This window comes from Panulirus ornatus, chromosome 2, assembly GCF_036320965.1.
Source record: "Panulirus ornatus isolate Po-2019 chromosome 2, ASM3632096v1, whole genome shotgun sequence".
Lineage (NCBI taxonomy): Eukaryota > Metazoa > Arthropoda > Malacostraca > Decapoda > Palinuridae > Panulirus > Panulirus ornatus.
Window position 1 is genome coordinate 90,491,014 of NC_092225.1, and position 18,507 is coordinate 90,509,520.

General features: G+C 38.0%; 1 protein-coding gene across 2 annotated transcripts; it reads right to left on the reverse strand.

Annotated features, from left to right (window-relative positions):
• Positions 1-935: 935 nt before the first annotated feature.
• Positions 936-15,636, reverse strand: LOC139758276 (thioredoxin-dependent peroxide reductase, mitochondrial-like). Of its 2 annotated transcripts, XM_071679489.1 has the most exons (6): positions 15,531-15,636; positions 15,301-15,407; positions 8,938-9,131; positions 8,599-8,734; positions 2,560-2,794; positions 936-1,334 (listed from the first exon to the last, which is right to left on the reverse strand). In XM_071679489.1, the coding sequence occupies exons 1-6, from the start codon at positions 15,619-15,621 to the stop codon at positions 1,249-1,251; spliced, it is 849 nt and encodes a 282-aa protein (XP_071535590.1). In that variant the 5' UTR covers positions 15,622-15,636; the 3' UTR covers positions 936-1,248. The 2 variants fall into 2 exon arrangements, with proteins under 2 accessions (XP_071535590.1, XP_071535599.1); XM_071679498.1 differs by lacking the exons at positions 15,301-15,407; positions 15,531-15,636 and adding an exon at positions 14,994-15,041.
• Positions 15,637-18,507: the final 2,871 nt, after the last annotated feature.

Here is an 18,507-nt window from a genome sequence, read left to right on the forward strand (position 1 = left end):
CTCCCAATTGACTTGACCCTCAACCCTACTGTACCTAATAACCTTGCTCTTATTCACATTTACTCTTAACTTTCTTCTTTCACACACTTTACCAAACTCAGTCACCAGCTTCTGCAGTTTCTCTCATGAATCAGCCACCAGCACTGTATCATAAGTGAACAACAACTGACTCACTTCCCAAGCTCTCTCATCCCCAACCAGATTAATTATACAGACAGTGAACAGTTCTTTGAAAGCTGTAGGAAAGAACAACCAGAAATATCATGAAATTAAGCAAGAAACCTGTTAAAAAAAGATGTAAAAAAATTGTTTTTAGAGCAAAATGGTGGATGATTGGAGTAAAAGGTTTGGAGACATGGTTACCACTGAAGGCATAAATATATCTAAGAAGTTGTATGATAATGTTTAAGAGATACATCCCAACAAGTTTAAGACTCTCCTGCTGTACAGTACAAACAGGTAATTACAACACATTCAATTGTAACACTACACAGTCCATGTAATAACCTGTATCATCTCATTATGTGCAAAGTAATCGGTAAATTCTTAGTACTATAATCACCCTCATGGAGGATTCAAGAAATATCCTCATGGAGGGTTCAAGAAATTACTGAATTTACCTCTCCTCTCTTCTAAGGTTCAGTCATCTGTTCTTGATGCTTCCCAGGAAAGGAAGAAAAAAAAAAAATGCAACAAAATTCTCATATTTGGAACAAAGTGTAATAGGCAGTAACTTTTTGAAGAGCATCTAATTACTGGCTATTTCTGGATCAACAACTCCTATATATACATATGAATATGTGAAAAAAAAATGCAGCTTTGGAGTGAGGTCCTAGATGTTAGATGAGATTATACTTCTCACCTGTGGTGTAGCCACTGACAGGCAAAATCTAGTACTACCCTAATGGGCATATGAGGTATAATAATTTCAAATCTCAAAGTTCATCTATCTTTTATTTATACATGGAAAGATGCTTATTTACATTTCTAAACAGCATGTGCAATCCATAATGACTGACAGCATATATGTAAAATACAGAAATCTTATGGTAAGTAACATACTCCTGAAACTCTTAGGTACTGTCTGAAGACACATTAATAAGACTGACATTTTTAGGTACAGCTGTACAATAAAATCATATAATGCATCATTAGACAATAGTACCATTTCCTAACTTCATAAACAATGATTCACTTTTACACATATATGGCTCAGATTAGAAACATAAATTTTCACGACAAGACTGCTTAATTGACTTTTTCAAAGTATTCAATTGAACCTGTTGGGTCTGGTTTGATAGTTGGTGATTCCGGCTGCCAATTGGCTGGACAAACTGGAAAACAAGGCCAGGATGAAACTCAGAGTTTTAAAATTAATGCTTAAAAGTAATTTCCTTATATATAAATGTCTGACACAGCAAGAAAGGCCTTTAACTCATATCAATGTATTAAGTATAGATTATATATTTTAATAAAGTAGAAAGAAGTCAAAAAAGGAATAGACAAAAGATGAAACAAAAAGCAAGAATTCACAGAGTTGTTATGTGACGTTAGATTTCACTTTGAGGAGGTAGTACTCCATACTTTTCTCTGATGTTTGTGATTTTCCAGTAGCATTTGCCCTTTTTCTGCCCTTACAATGGCATCTAACCTCTGCATGTCATCTACATAAAGGCCAAACTAACTTAAACACATTACATTTATTAAAAGAGACAAGGAAGAATCTGAACACTCACTGTTCACTTTCAAGGAATTCTGACAGTGGATCCTATGCTCATATTTGTACAATTATTCAACTCACTCTCCTATGGCCCAAAGGTATATCATAAAATTGTCCTTTTATTTCGAGCCAAAGATATTTTTTTTTTTCATCAAACTATTCGCCATTTCCCGCGTTATCGAGGTAGCGTTAAGAACAGCGGACTGGGGCCTTTGAGGGAACATCCTCACCTGGCCCCCTTCTCTGTTCCTTCTTTTGGAAAATTAAAAAAAACGAGAGGGGAGGATTTCCAGCCCCCCCGCTGGATGCAAAAAATGAAAAAAGTAAATTTCAAATGGATTTCATAACAGAATTTTTTGTCTGTAACAGAATGTGCTTGCCTTTCCCACTTTAGTGAGGTAGTTTAAGGAACTGAACCTTCAAGGAAAAGGTCTTGCACTGCTCCTTATTCCAACTTTCAATCAATGATAATATTGGATGGGAAGATTTCCAGACTACTAGCACAGTTTCATCCCTCTTGGTTACCTTCTATTATCACTGTAGATACATAGGCAGCATCCGAAGATAATTCCTATATTTCTTCAACCAAATTTAATAGCAAAGGTTTAACCAAGTGATTTTTGCCTGTTATAGAACACTTAAAAATCTGTTGTCTGAATGAATGTTTTGCTTGTTAGGATGAGCATGTAAGAGTAAATATGTAAAAAAACAAAAAATGAATTTTCTAAAGGAGGGAACATAAAGAACAACAGAAATAATCACACTAAAATTCTGGTTATCTATACCTTGATAAAACTAATTCCATCCTTCAATCAGTAAAAATATTGCACAAGACTCACCTTCTCCATGTTCCGCAACAAACTGGAATGCTTTGAGTAGTCTGAGTGTTTCCTCAACTGAGCGCCCCACTGGGAGATCATTAATGCTCATGTGTTTGACAACACCTTCAGGATCAATCAAAAATAAGCCACGGAGTGCGACACCCCCATCCTCAAGCAAAACACCATAATCACGGGATATAGTTTTGTTAAAATCGGAGAGAAGAGGGTAGCTGAGACCTCCCAAGCCCCCTTGCTGAAAAAAGACAAAAAAATATCTCTACAAAGATGTTTTGGAAAAAGGTAAATAAGGTGCATAAGACAAGAGAACAAATGGGAACATCTGTGAAGGGGGCAAATGGGGTGGTAATAACAAGTAGAGATGAAGTGAGAAGGAGATGGAGTGAATATTTTGAAGGTTTGTTGAATGAGTTTGATGATAAGAGTGGCAGATATAGGGTGTTTGGGTCAGGGTGGTGTGCGAAGTGAGAGGGTCAGGGAGAATGGTTTGGTGAACAGAGAAGAGGAAGAGAAAGGTTTGCGGAAGATGAAAGCTGGCAAAACAACAGGTTTGGATGGTATTGCAGTGGAATTTATCAAAAAACGGGGTGACAGTGTTGTTGATTGGTTGGTAAGGATATTCAATATATGTATGGATCATGGTGAAGTGCCTGAGGATTGATGGAATGCATGCACAGTGCTACTTTGCAAGGCAAAGAGGATAAATTACAGAGGCATAAGTTTGTTGAGTATTCCTGGGAAATTATATGGGTTTATAGGGAGGGTAATGATTGAGAGGGTAAAGGCATATACGAAACAACAGATTGGGGAAGAGAAGTGTGGTTTCAGAAGTGGAGGAGGATGTGTGGATCAAAAGTTTGCTTTGAAGAATGTATGTGAGAAATACTTAGACAAACAGATGTATCTGTATGTGGCACTTATGGATCTGGAGAAGGCATATGATAAGGTTGATAGAGATGTTTTGTGGAAGGTTTTAAGAGCATATGGTGTGGGAGGTAAGTTGCTAGAAACAGTGAAAAGTTTTTTTTACCAAGGATGTAAGGCATGTGTATGTGTAGGAAGACAGGAAAGTGACTGTTTTCCAGTGGATGTCGGTTTTGGCAGGAGTGCGTGATGTCTCCTTGGTTGTTTAATTTGTTTATGGATGGGGTGGTTAGGGAGGAGAATGCAAGAGTTTTGGAGAGAGGTAAGTATGCAGTCTGTTGTGGATGAGGGCATGGGAACTGAGTCAGCTGTTGTTCGATGCTGATACAGCGCTGGTGGCTGATTCGGGTGAGAAACTGCAGAAGTTGGTGACTGAGTTTGGTAAAGTATGTGAAAGAAGAAAGTTGAGAGTAAATGTGAATAAAGGCAAGGCTATTAGGTTCAGTAGGGTTGAGGGAAAAGTTAATTGGGAGGTAAGTTTGAATGGAGAATATCTGGGAGTGGACTTAGCAGTGCATGGAACCATGGAAGCGGAAGTGAGTCACTGAGTGGGGGAGGGAGCGAAGGTTCTGGGAGCAATGAAGAATAAGTGGAAGGCGAGAACGTTATCTTGGAGAGCAAAAATGGGTATGACTGAAGGAATAGTGGTTCCATCAATCTTATATGGTTGTGAGGCATGGGATACAGACAGGGTTGTGTGGAGGAGGGTGGATGTGTTGGAAATGAAATGTTTTAGGACAATAAGTGGTATGAGGTGGTTTGATCGAGTAAGTAATGAAAGGGTAATAGAGATGTGTGGTAATAAAAAGAGTGTGGTTGAGACAGCAGAAGAGGGTGTGTTGAAATGGTCCGGACACAAACAGAGAATGAGTGAGGAAAGATTGATAAAGAGGATATATGTTTCAGAGGTGGAGGGAAGAAGGAAAAGCAAGAGACCAAACTGGAGGTGGAAGGATGGAGTGAAAAAGATTTTGAGCGATTGGGGCCTGAACATACAGGAGGGTGAAAGGCATGCAAAGAAGGAGTTGATTGGAATGATGTGGTATACCGAGGTCGACATGCTGTCAATGGATTGAACCAGGATATGTGAAGCAACTGGGGTAAACCATGGAAAGGTTTGTAGGGCCTGTATGTGAAAAGGGAGCTGTGGGCGTTTATGTATATACATGTGTATGTGGGTGGGTTGGGCCATTCCTCGTCTATTTCCTTGCGCTACCTTGCTAACAAAGGACATGGCAATTGAGTATAATAAATATAAAATATCATTATAGTAATTTCATGAATGATATCAACATGATGTAAAGTGACAAATTTGGTTTTGAGTATCAAAAGTCAAGTTTTTCCACTCAGACAATACATTTTCAGGATGCATGACATGACCCTCTCAAGTGAAAAAAAAATTCAACCATTACATGGAAAACTGTTACCATGGTATCTTCTTAGCACTACATATCATGCATGGTGTATCATTTTTTAACAAGCCACAGCTTTTAAGGATATCCATAAGTTGTCAAATTATTTTTTCCACAACTGGGATAAACCTTCAGCTTACTACTGCCAGAATGCTGGCAACAGAAAACTCAGGTCCATTAGTGACTTAATCCAAGGTGCAAGTACCCTTCAATCATCCCCATCACAAAAGTTTTCACTTGATAATTTGTACTGAATCTTTCTATCAATCTAAATCTCTGACACCTGTTCACCACTGGAACTCAATGTCATTATAGAAAAAATACTTGTTTTACTACTTATACTATGATGAATGTAAGGTTATTTTTTTCATTTATGTATAGAATGTTGTAACTGATATGGAAATGTATATATGCAGCATATAATATATACAAATATGTACATGTAAAAAATATGTAACTGATGTAACTGATACAAGAGGGATGTGCATAACCATGGATGGAAAGAAAACCATATAATGTGCAATGCGGTTAGGCATATGCAAAAGAAAAACCATAGCAAAAAAAAACTCAGAATATTTGTTTACTTACATCAATAAGGAGCATCAATGATACGAGCAATCCCCATCATCCCCTACACCAAGAGAGGAAAAAACATTGTTTTTGGGGATTTTCCATCATATGATACACAGATATTTGGTATGGGAAACTTTTTCTTTAAATTTTCTCATTTTTTTTGCAAAATTAGGGTCAATTTTGAGGTTAACAATACTGCTTGTTCATGGCCACCCCTTACACTCTGTGTCTGTCTATCTTCACATGGATTCATTTTTAGCCATTTGTCAAGTCTTCTTTTAGAGGTATCTGTATTTACAACATACAGGATTTTCGTTTCACTTAGCAGATTATACTTCTATCTTCCCTCTGTCCTTATGCTCTTAAGAATAATTACTTGGTACCTTGGTGCATGAGGGGATCATGGGAAGTTCTGTGGGGCCTGGTTGTGAACAGGTGCTGTGGTTTTGGTGCACTGCACATCACAGGTATAGAATGGATATGAACAAACGTGGACTTTCTTCATCTGTCCCTGGCATTACTTCACAAATGCAGCAAATTCTGGGGAATTCTTGTTGATCTGATTACTATGAAGTTTTTAGTTCTAGCATGATTTCTTTGATTTTTTTGATTTGCTGCCAAGCATTCAATATCATGTGTATTTCTGTTCTTTCAAGGTTGTGAAGTTCAAGTTCTTTCAACCTTTCATGAAATTCCATTGGATTCAATACCTTAATTTTGCCTGTAAAATGTTTCTGAAACCTTCCTAGTTTCTTAATTCTTGTTTTCCTCTTAGTGACAAAAACTGACAAAACAGATGAACTCTATTTTGCTTCTAATGTGTATTAACTCTTTCATTGATCATATTTTCAAGGTCACTCTACCAAGAGTATCATTTTGCCATTAAAAATGAATGATAATATTACCATTTTTTGAGGTAACTTTAATATGTGAAATGATCATGGCTTTATATATATGGCACCAACATTGGTTGAATCAAATATTCTAATATTAACTGTTCTTACAAAAAGAAATATGTGAAAAATATGCAGCAATGTAATGTTATAAATGGTATACAAATTAACACAGTTAAGTCAATCAATGCCAAAAGTACACCATAAGCATAACACATGCATTATTCACAACTAATTCATGAATAGCTTTCATTCTATTTATATTTATTATACTTAATCGCTGTCTCACACATTTGCAAGGTAGTGCAAGGAAACAGACGAAAGAATGGCCCAACCCACCCACATACACATGTATATACACACACGCCCACACACACATATCCATACCTATACATCTCAAGGTATACATACATGTACATACACAGACATATACATATATACACATGGACACACTCATACTTGCTGCCCCCATCCATTCCTGTTGCCACCACACCACACATGAAACGGCACCCCTCTCCTCCCCCCATGCGCATGAGGTAGTGCCAGGAAAAGACAACAAAGGCCACACTCATTCACATTCATTCTCTAGCTGTAATGTGTAATGCACCGAAACCACAGTTCCCTTTCCACATCCAGGCCCCACAAAACTTTCCATGGTTTACCCCAGATGCTTCAAATGCCCTGGTTCAATCCAATGACAGCACATCGACCCCGGTATACCAAATCGTTCCAATTCACTCTATTCCTTGTACGCCTTTCACCCTCCTGTATGTTCAGGCCCTGATCGCTTAAAATCTTTTTCACTCCATTCTTCCACCTCCAATTTGGTCTACCACTTCTCCACGTTTCCTCCACCTCTGACACATATATCCTCTTTGTCAATCCTTCCTCACACACAATACCCTATTAGGCTACATAAAGAAAAGTTAATGCATTAGGGGATATATTTCATACTCAGAGAATGCTCTCATTCTCCTGTTTTCCCTTTTAGCACTTATAATGAGCTCGAAGGGGAGAAAAAAAATCTATCAAAGGAGAACTGCAGCTCTGGAACATTATGGCCCGAGAGGTATACTGTCATTTCTCTCATAATATTCCATTGTATATCTCCTCAACTAGAGTGTCATAGAGAATAACTTAAAATGACATACTTCTTATGTATATGTGGATGTATATGTCACCATAACATACAGATATCATGGTGAAAATAAGATGAAAATACTCAAACTCTCAATCACGTGGGTGTAGTGGCACTGTCATATTACTATTGTCTATGTGTTTATATTATTCTCAGTCTTGCCATTAGATGGCAGCACAGTCAATTTTTCAGTCACTTTGAGGTCTAAAGACAATATTTAACCATTGTGAAGAAGAAAAGTCTACTACTGTGAAAAATGATAAAAATTCTGTTCATACAAGTCAATTAGCATGGTGAAAAGGTTAAACATTTTCATCATCTTTCTGTCTCTTGGGGTAAAAGATCTCAATATCATGCCATTCATTACCTGACCCTTTGTAACAATTTTTCAGTGATCATTCATAATACCATTTGTAATCACTCCTATGTCTTTAACTTTCACTTTTTTATAATTTTATCCCATCTATTCCCTTACTAGATATGAACACTTATTAAACTTTCCAAGGCTTAGCTTTCCAAATTTTTCTTCACCGAATTCCATCAGGTGCTTCTCATCCCACCTATATATTCTATTCGTCTTTTTTTCTTTCCCAACTACTCAAAGCATTTTATTTACAATGATGTAACCTGCAAAGCACTGAGTTATACTTTCTTATACCTGCTTGTCTATGTCTGATATCATCAGTATCCATTCTTTTTCCTTTCATCAACCTTTCATATACATGCCTGCAATGTGTTGAAATAAAGTACTATTTCTTGGTACAAATCTATGTTGGCTCTCTTAAATGCAGTTGTTTCACACTGGGGGCTGAACACAAAGATCTGATAGAGTGAAAGATGCAGTGCTGGAGAAGTAAACATCAAATACACATGTATGAATAATTTTGCATAAAAGTTGTTGAAAAGCTAAGGCAAGGCAGAATGACAACAAATATGTATGTACTGTATGTAAGAGGGGCAGTGTACTGAAGAAATATTCAGAGACTTAAGAAGACTGTGGCATTTAAAAGAAGAATCCACCACAATTCACTATGATATATGCCATAAGAAGGCAAATATATTACACATAGGCAGACAGATACTGAATAAAAAGACTCACCTTCCTGGGCATGTTAATCCAAGCCAGGTGAGAGAAGTGGGAATCTGTTGACACACCCACCACTTCACAGTTGAGATCATTGAAAGCGGCAGCATGGTCACTGAAGGCAATCAGCTCAGTTGGACAAACAAATGTACTGCAAAAAGTGTTATTATAGTAGTCTACAAAAACAAACCATAAATTCTATTCAGTTTAAAGTCATAAAACATCATGAAAATGTAAATGCTAAACTCGAATCATAACAGTAAATCTCAAGTGTGTTTAGTTTCACAGTTACAGGGTTTGTGATTTTTTGATTTTATGAAGTTCATACAGAATATCAATGAAACAATCACTTACAAGTCCAGAGGATAGAAGAAGAGCACAAGGTATTTGCCTTTGTAGTCCTCCAGGGAGATCTCCTTAAACTGTCCCCCAACAACAGCTTGACCCTTGAAGCTGGGAGCTGGTTGTGTGACAGCAACAGCTAGAGATCGTGCTGTGGTAGACAAGTGGCGCTGTACACTAACATTTTTCAGTGTGCTACATGCAGCCTGAGATGAGGGGAAAAAAATATGTATACCACTGTAATAAACATCATTAATCAAAGACTTTTCAGTACAGTTATACGGGCATCAGTATAATTTTATAAACATAATCACTTTGAGTTGAAGACTAGTAGTGAGGGCACTAATGATATTCCTGTAATTAGTCTAAACAATGAAAGCAGGAACATATCTTTCATACACAACTCAATCTTTTCCTGAAACAAAGTTGAAGTTGATCAATAAAATAACTGTCTTCAACCATTTAAATCCTCTAAAGCAAATATTATAAAAAAATAAAAATTACACCAAACTAATGATTACAAATGAGTTTACAATTGTAACTATTACGACAGTTGTGTCGTCATGCATTTGTCCCTATACTCATGATTATCATTACCATTATCATCCCTGGAGATAAAGGAGAAAGAATACTTCCCACATATCTCCACCATGTCACTGACCGCAATTAAGAGAGGCTGGAGTTGGGGTCTTGAAATCCTCCCCCTTTGTATTACTTTCCAAAGAAGGATCAGAAATGGACCCGAGAAAGGATTTTACTCCTAAAGCTCAGTTTTTCTAGTGCTACCTATCTTGTGCAAGAACTAGTGAACACATATGAAAAAAAATAATGATAATATTAATAATAATAACAATAATAATAAAAATTATACTACTACTGATAATATAATAACATTTCAGAACAATATACATATTTATTCTATTTATTATACTTTGTCGCTGTCTCCCACATTAGCGAGGTAGCGCAAGGAAACAGATGAAAGAATGGCCCAACCCACCATGTATATATATATATACACGTCCACACACGCACATATACATACCTATACATCTCAACGTATACATATATATACACACACAGACTTCTTTCTTTTAAACTATTCGCCATTTCCCGCGTTAGCGAGGTAGCGTTAGGAACAGAGGACTGGGCCTTTTTTGGAATATCCTCACCTGGCCCCCTCTGTTCCTTCTTTTGGAAAATTAAAAAAAAACGAGAGGGGAGGATTTCCAGCCCCCCGCTCCCTCCCCTTTTAGTCGCCTTCTACGACACGCAGGGAATACGTGGGAAGTATTCTTACTCCCATATCCCCAGGGATAACACACACAGACATATACATATATACACATGTACATAGTTCATACTGTCTGCCCTTATTCACTCCCATTGCCACCCCGCCACACATCTAATGACAACCCCCTCCCCCCGCATGTGCGCAAGGAGCACTAGGAAAAGACAACAAAAGCCACATTCATTCACAGTCAGTCTCTAGCTGTAATGTATAATGCACCGAAACCATAGCTCCCTTTCCACATCCAGGCCCCACAAAACTTTCCATGGTTTACTCCAGACGCTTCACATGCCCTGGTTCAATCCATTGATAGCACGTTGACCCTGGTATACCACATCATTCCAATTCACTCTATTCCTTGCATGCCTTTCACCCTCCCGCTTGTTCAGGCCCCAATTACTCAAAATCTTTTTCACTCCATCTTTCCACCTCCAATTTGGTCTCCCACTTCTCGTTCTCTCCACCTCTGACACCTATATCCTCTTGGTCAATCTCTCTTCACTCATTCTCTCCATGTGACCAAACCACTTCAAAACACCCTCTTCTGCTCTCTCAACTACACTCTTTTTTATTACCACACATCTCTTTTACCCTTTCATTACTTACTCGATCAAACCTCCTCACACCACATATTGTCCTCAAACATCTCATTTCCAGCACATCCACTCTCCTCTGCACAACTCTATCTATAGCCCATGCCTTGCAACCACATAACATTGTTGGACCCACTATTCCTTCAAACATACCCATTTTCGCTTTCCAAGATAACGTTCTTGACTTCCACACATTTTTCAATGCCCCCAGAACTTTCGCCCCCTCCCCCACCCTATGATTCACTTCCACTTCCATGGTTCCATCTGATGTCAAATCTACTCCTAGATATCTAAAACACTTCACTTCCTCCTATGAGTCCATGGGGAAAATGAAACATAATAAGTTCCCAACCCATCCACATATACATGTATATATATAAAAGCCCACACACACACAGACACACACACACACACACACACATATATATATATATATATATATATATATATATATATATATATATATATATATATATTTGCTTTGTTGCTGTCTCCCGTGTATGCGAGGTAGCACAAGGAAACAGACGAAAGAAATGGCCCAACCCACCCCCATACACATGTATATACATACGTCCACACACAGAAATATACATACCTACACAGCTTTCCATGGTTTACCCCAGACGCTTCACATGCCCTGATTCAATCCACTGACAGCACGTCAACCCCGGTATACCACATCGATCCAATTCACTCTATTCCTTGCCCTCCTTTCACCCTCCTGCATGTTCAGGCCCTGATCACACAAAATCTTTTTCACTCCATCTTTCCACCTCCAATTTGGTCTCCTACTTCTCCTTGTTCCCTCCACCTCCGACACATATATCCTCTTGGTCAATCTTTCCTCACTCATTCTCTCCATGTGCCCAAACCATTTCAAAACACCCTCTTCTGCTCTCTCAACCACGCTCTTTTTATTTCCACACATCTCTCTTACCCTTACGTTACTTACTCGATCAAACCACCCCACACCACACATTGTCCTCAAACATCTCATTTCCAGCACATCCATCCTCCTGCGCACAACTCTATGCATAGCCCACGCCTCGCAACCATACAACATTGTTGGAACCACTATTCCTTCAAACAAAGTGAGAGGGTTAGGGAAAATGATTTGGTAAACATAGAAGAGGTAGTAAAAGCTTTGCGGAAGATGAAAGCCGGCAAGGCAGCAGGTTTGGATGGTATTGCAGTGGAATTTATTAAAAAAGGGGGTGACTGTATTATTGATTGGTTGGTAAGGTTATTTAATGTATGTATGACTCATGGTGAGGTGCCTGAGGATTGGCGGAATGCGTGCATAGTGCCATTGTACAAAGGCAAAGGGGATAAGAGCGAGTGCTCAAATTACAGAGGTATAAGTTTGTTGAGTATTCCTGGTAAATTATATGGGAGGGTATTGATTGAGAGGGTGAAGGCATGTACAGAGCATCAGATTGGGGAAGAGCAGTGTGGTTTCAGAAGTCGTAGAGGATGTGTGGATCAGGTGTTTGCTTTGAAGAATGTATGTGAGAAATACTTAGAAAAGCAAATGGATTTGTATGTAGCATTTATGGATCTGGAGAAGGCATATGATAGAGTTGATAGAGATGCTCTGTGGAAGGTATTAAGAATATATGGTGTGGGAGGCATGTTGTTAGAAGCAGTGAAAAGTTTTTATCGAGGATGTAAGGCATGTGTACGTGTAGGAAGAGAGGAAAGTGATTGGTTCTCAGTGAATGTAGGTTTGCGGCAGGGGTGTGTGATGTCTCCATGGTTGTTTAATTTGTTTATGGATGGGGTTGTTAGGGAGGTAAATGCAAGAGTTTTGGAAAGAGGGGCAAGTATGAAGTCTGTTGGGGATATATATATATATATATATATATATATATATAGAGCTTGGGAAGTGAGTCAATTGTTGTTCGCTGATGATACAGCGCTGGTGGCTGATTCATGTGAGAAACTGCAGAAGCTGGTGACTGAGTTTGGTAAAGTGTGTGGAAGAAGAAAGTTGAGAGTAAATGTGAATAAGAGCAAGGTTATTAGGTACAGTAGGGGTGAGGGTCAAGTCAATTGGGAGGTGAGTTTGAATGGAGAAAAACTGGAGGAAGTGAAGTGTTTTAGATATCTGGGAGTGGATCTGTCAGCGGATGGAACCATGGAAGCGGAAGTGGATCATAGGGTGGGGGAGGGGGCGAAAATTTTGGGAGCCTTGAAAAATGTGTGGAAGTCGAGAACATTATCTCGGAAAGCAAAAATGGGTATGTTTGAAGGAATAGTGGTTCCAACAATGTTGTATGGTTGCGAGGCGTGGGCTATGGATAGAGTTGTGCGCAGGAGGATGGATGTGCTGGAAATGAGATGTTTGAGGACAATGTGTGGTGTGAGGTGGTTTGATCGAGTGAGTAACGTAAGGGTAAGAGAGATGTGTGGAAATAAAAAGAGCGTGGTTGAGAGAGCAGAAGAGGGTGTTTTGAAGTGGTTTGGGCACATGGAGAGGATGAGTGAGGAAAGATTGACCAAGAGGATATATGTGTCGGAGGTGGAGGGAGTAAGGAGAAGAGGGAGACCAAATTGGAGGTGGAAAGATGGAGTGAAAAAGATTTTCTTGTGATCGGGGCCTGAACATGCAGGAGGATGAAAGGAGGGCAAGGAATAGAGTGAATTGGAGCGATGTGGTATACTGGGGTTGACGTGCTGTCAGTGGATTGAATCAAGGCATGTGAGGCGTCTGGGGTAAACCATGGAAAGCTGTGTAGGTATGTGTATTTGCGTGTGTGGACGTGTGTATATGCATGTGTGTGGGGGGGGTTGGGCCATTTCTTTCGTCTGTTTCCTTGCGCTACCTCGCAAACGCGGGAGACAGCGACAAAGTAAAAAAAAAAAAAAAAAAAAAAAAAAATATGTGAAGCGTCTGGGGTAAACCATGGAAAGCTGTGTAGGTATGTATATTTGCTTGTGTGGACGTATGTATATACATGTGTATGGGGGGGGGGGGTTGGGCCATTTCTTTTGTCTGTTTCCTTGCGCTACCTCGCAAACGCAGGAGACAGCGACAAAGTATAATAAAAAAAAAAAATATATATATATATATATATATATATATATATATATATATATATATACCTCGCAAACGCGGGAGACAGCGACAAAGCAAAAAAAAAAAAAAATATATACATATATATATGTATGATGAAAGTGGTACCAGTCCATCCCTTACTTTTACAAACATCTAGGCTCATTTTACAAGTTTGGAGCACTCCAATTCAGTTGTTTTCAACTCTAGTAAAGGTGGTAATCTAAGTAACAAGGAAAATTGCCCATTATTAAGATCCCACATGTCCACTTCAGCATTCAGACAAGCAAGGTTACTTTTTTGTCTAAATCTATTTCATCACTGTTTAACCCCACATTTTCCCTCTCCTTCATAGCTCTCCTTACTGAGTCACTTCATATGGAAAGACAACAAATATCAGTGAACAAGAAAAACCAGCACCCTTAAATCTATAAAAAATGGTTAGCAAACACTTCATCTACTGACTGTGCACCCCATAATACTGTCTAATAATGACAGTTCATCTCCAAACTTAGGTTAGGTTCAGAGGGATTAAGTTACAGTAGGTAGAGATGGGTTGGGTTAAGTCTGGTTAGGTTATGTTACATTAGTGATTTGGTTACCTTAATTCTTATTTGGTATGGGTATGTTCAGTTTGGTTAGATTAAATAAAGTGTCAGTACATGTTTGTACACAAATCATTGGTAACAGGTGAAGTGTCAGTATATATTTGGGGCAGAATTGTCCAAAAAGGATAAGTGTCTGGCATTTCACTTTATGATAATGGTGTATATTAGTAAATTTCTGGGCATGCAGAGTAGGTAGGTACAGTGATTTTACAGTTTTATGTCATGTGGATTCTGGTCTGTTCCGCTCAAGGACGCGAGTGATAAGATGGGCTGATAATGAGTAGCATCGTGCTTGTGTGAAGATGTAGCTTTTTCATCTTGACAACGATAACAATGGCTGATAAGGATCATTTATCAGAAAGAGGATGCGCATCTTCTGGCTCTGGGATCTTCCTTCTACTCTTAAGGAATTTCTGTTTTGTATAGATTCCTCCCAACTTAATGACAAGGCAGAACTTTCCATATTAACAGGACAAACTTTCCATATTAACAGGACAATGTTAATCATTACAAGCTGATCTTACCACTAGCGTCCTCGTGGAGAAACATGCCAGCATCAGTGTGACAGTGAACGACAAATCACTAAATGTCTTGCGACTTTGTATGTCAAGAAATCTACCATTACACATCACCACATTAGAGAAGAATTTTCAGATTATTCCTCATAACATCGTAAACAGGTATCATTGCACAATACACTTTACAAAATTATGCAAGAAATATATCCTATATTGGACATGGCACCTCACGATTTCTATAACAATGCTAAATTTTCACCTCAATAGTATATCAAACTTCACCACAAAATGGAAAATACATCGCAAATCTTACAGAAAAGGCGAATTTCCTTAGAATGCCGGCCATGCTTCTCCACTCTCCAGCTGGTGGCAGCAGACAGCTGACGATCAGCTGGTGGCGGCGCTGTGCACCTGAACCATCTTGAGATAACACAAAGATGTCTCATCCATTTTGATAGGAGAGAGAATTTCAAAAACCAAAACATTATATACAATATTCTAAAGGTTAAGTAAGCTCACCATAACCAAAATCTATATGGTTACATTGTAAAGAATAGAGAATGGAGTCTGGGACAAAAAATTCAGGGTCCCCCCAAGTGATGCAACGGTGAGGTGTAATTGGAGCATACGACATGGAGCCCAGATTTGAAGATGGGCATAGATAATATCATACCAAATCTCAAGAGAAAAAATAAATTGATGAACAGAGTAACGATAAATAGGCCGAAGTACAGGCACTTACGTGACACAAACACTTCATTGGCCAAAATATACCTAAATATTACAGAATAACATACTGTAAGCCATGCAGTTGCTCAAGTTATGATTAAAAGACCTGCTTGAACAACATTTCATTTAATAAACAGAGAATATTGATACCCAATGAAAAAAATTACCACCAGATCGGTCTCCAATAACACTTAGTGTACTTACACTTCGTACCATTTCATTCTTATGAAAAGAGGGAACACATGAAAAAATAAAACAATCAAGAAACAAGTGATACAGGCCTTGATTTACTCAGAAAGAATAGCATAAAAAAAAAAGATGTGAAGGGAGCGTAATTGTAAGTTAACGGTAAGCTTGAACAACAGTATCAAGTCTCCTGGGTGGTATTGCCACCTCGTCGTTTATATGATGTTTTATTACACTTGCCCTAATGCCGATTAGCAGAGTATACCAAAATGATACATTGCATACTATCAAAATTGCCATTTGTGTGTGTGTGTGTGGTTGGCCGACACTATGGCCTTCACTGATATGTCGGTAGCGCCCTCGGCCTACTCTTATTATTTGATATAACTGGCATTGAGTGATGAGACAGTGATTAATATTTTGTTCAATGATGTATAACTTCAATAGACAATACATTTATAAAGAAAAAATGAATCTCGTTTTATGTCGATCTCGGCCTATACCCCTCATGTGGAATATTCATTTCGCCAAGTGATGAGACAGTAAATGATAGCTTTAAGGTGGGTTGTGTCATGTGTCAGGGAGTAAATGCTAATGAATTCAGAGCACAGTATAGCATTGTCTCCTCAGGTGTTTTTAAGTGAAGGGAAACATAAACTCATGGATTAGTGTGGTATGTTTAGAAAGACAAGCAGATTTTTCAAAGAAAAAAAAAAACTACAAACTCTACATATAGCTAAGAGGGCACAAATTATGACATTCGTGATTTCAAGCGAAATTTTTACCGGGTTTGTTTCAAATGGTATCCATGTTACTGCTTTCAACTACTCCAGTTGGTAAATTATTCCATGTTTAAACAATCTTGTTGAAGAAAAAGTAATCCACTTCATTCGAGCTACAAAGTTTGGCACGAGTTTATAATTACTATAACGTGTAAAATTAAACAAATCTATGCTCATGTTGTTCGGTAGATCGAAATTATCGAAGCCTTTAATTTTTTTATCTGTATCTAATCATCTTTTAACCGCTTATTTATGCTAATTACATTTAATTTGTATAGTCAGCCAATATGGTATTTTGTTTCTCAAACTGAGGATAATATTGGTTGCTTATCTGCGTATTCTATCCATTCTATGTCTTTCCTCAAGCAGGGAGACCAACAGTAAACAAGCGCCAGTAAGGTCTTATGAGTGAGGATCATTTTCCTAGACTTGAATCTGAAAGCCCTATCACTGAATCCAGGAATTTTGTTTATTTTCCACTGCTTCAATGTACTGCTTACTTGGCTTTAGATCACAAGAGATTTATTAGACCCAATCCTTCTCCTCATTTAATCTATGTAGCTCAACAGAATTCATACTGTAGCTTGCCTTTTCATTTTTGATAACGGTATTGATATCAAAATTACTTTGCCACCTGTGAATCCAGTCCATATATATATATATATGTCTATGTTAGCTTGAAGCTACAGACGTTCAATATCTGTTGCACATTTAGTTTCCAGTTAGTAACATCCGCGAATCATCCCAAGACTGATGATCCCTGTAACACAGTATTTGATATTCTAACCATCCCGAGACTTGGCCATGAAATTACTCTTATTTACGACGACGACCTGTTAAACAATTTCCTAAACTATCGAAGTACAATCTCATCTCTATCATGTGACACCTAGTGTTAACCTTTGACGTGGATCTTTTCTCGGTTTTGAAAATTTCAATTGATGACATTATGATATCATATTGATATCATAAAAGAAATCAAGCAGAATTGTCAAATGAGTAGTATTGTCAAAAACCATGCCATGAATCGTTATTAAGTGCTGGTTCTCTTGAATGGTTTTTGATATTATCTGGAATGATGGTTTCCATAAGTTTACTGATTGCAAACGTTAGATTAATTGGACGATAGTTAATCGAACACCGTTCAATTACTTTTTTAAATATCGATTTTATTTTGGCAAATTTCTTGCCTGTGAAAGAGCGGCATAAGGACTATATTTATCATTTTCCACTTTATTCCATTTAGCGCTGATAGTATATCTTTATCTTATATTTGAATTTGTTGCTACACGTTTTCCCCTTTTAGAATTGCAAGTGGATCCGGGACGTGTGTTGCATCTTCAACTAAATACAAAAAAAAAGAAAAATCCTTGTTATGGTCTCGTTATCTTGAACCAAGGCACCGTTTTGTTTCACTTATGGCCCAGTTGATGGGAAAATGAGTCACTTCCAAAATATCTATAAAAATCTTATGGAATTCTCTTTGCTATTTTCAGCAATATACGCTTCATGCTGACGTTTACTTTGAAGGATACGCCTCTTAATATCTCCTTGCAGATTTACAGTCACTGGTCTCTTTGAGTTTCCCATGCGATACTTTCTTAGACAAGTATTCATCTATATCACCGATCTATAGCTTCAGCCTTGTTTTGGAAAAAGATTGCAGTCGGTCCACAGTCAACCCAGCAATAGCTGTTCATCCACCCTTAGGGGTTGGTCGATAAAATGGGTACCTACCTCAGGCTAGGGGATATATATATATATATATATATATATATATATATATATATATATATATATATATATATATATATATATATATA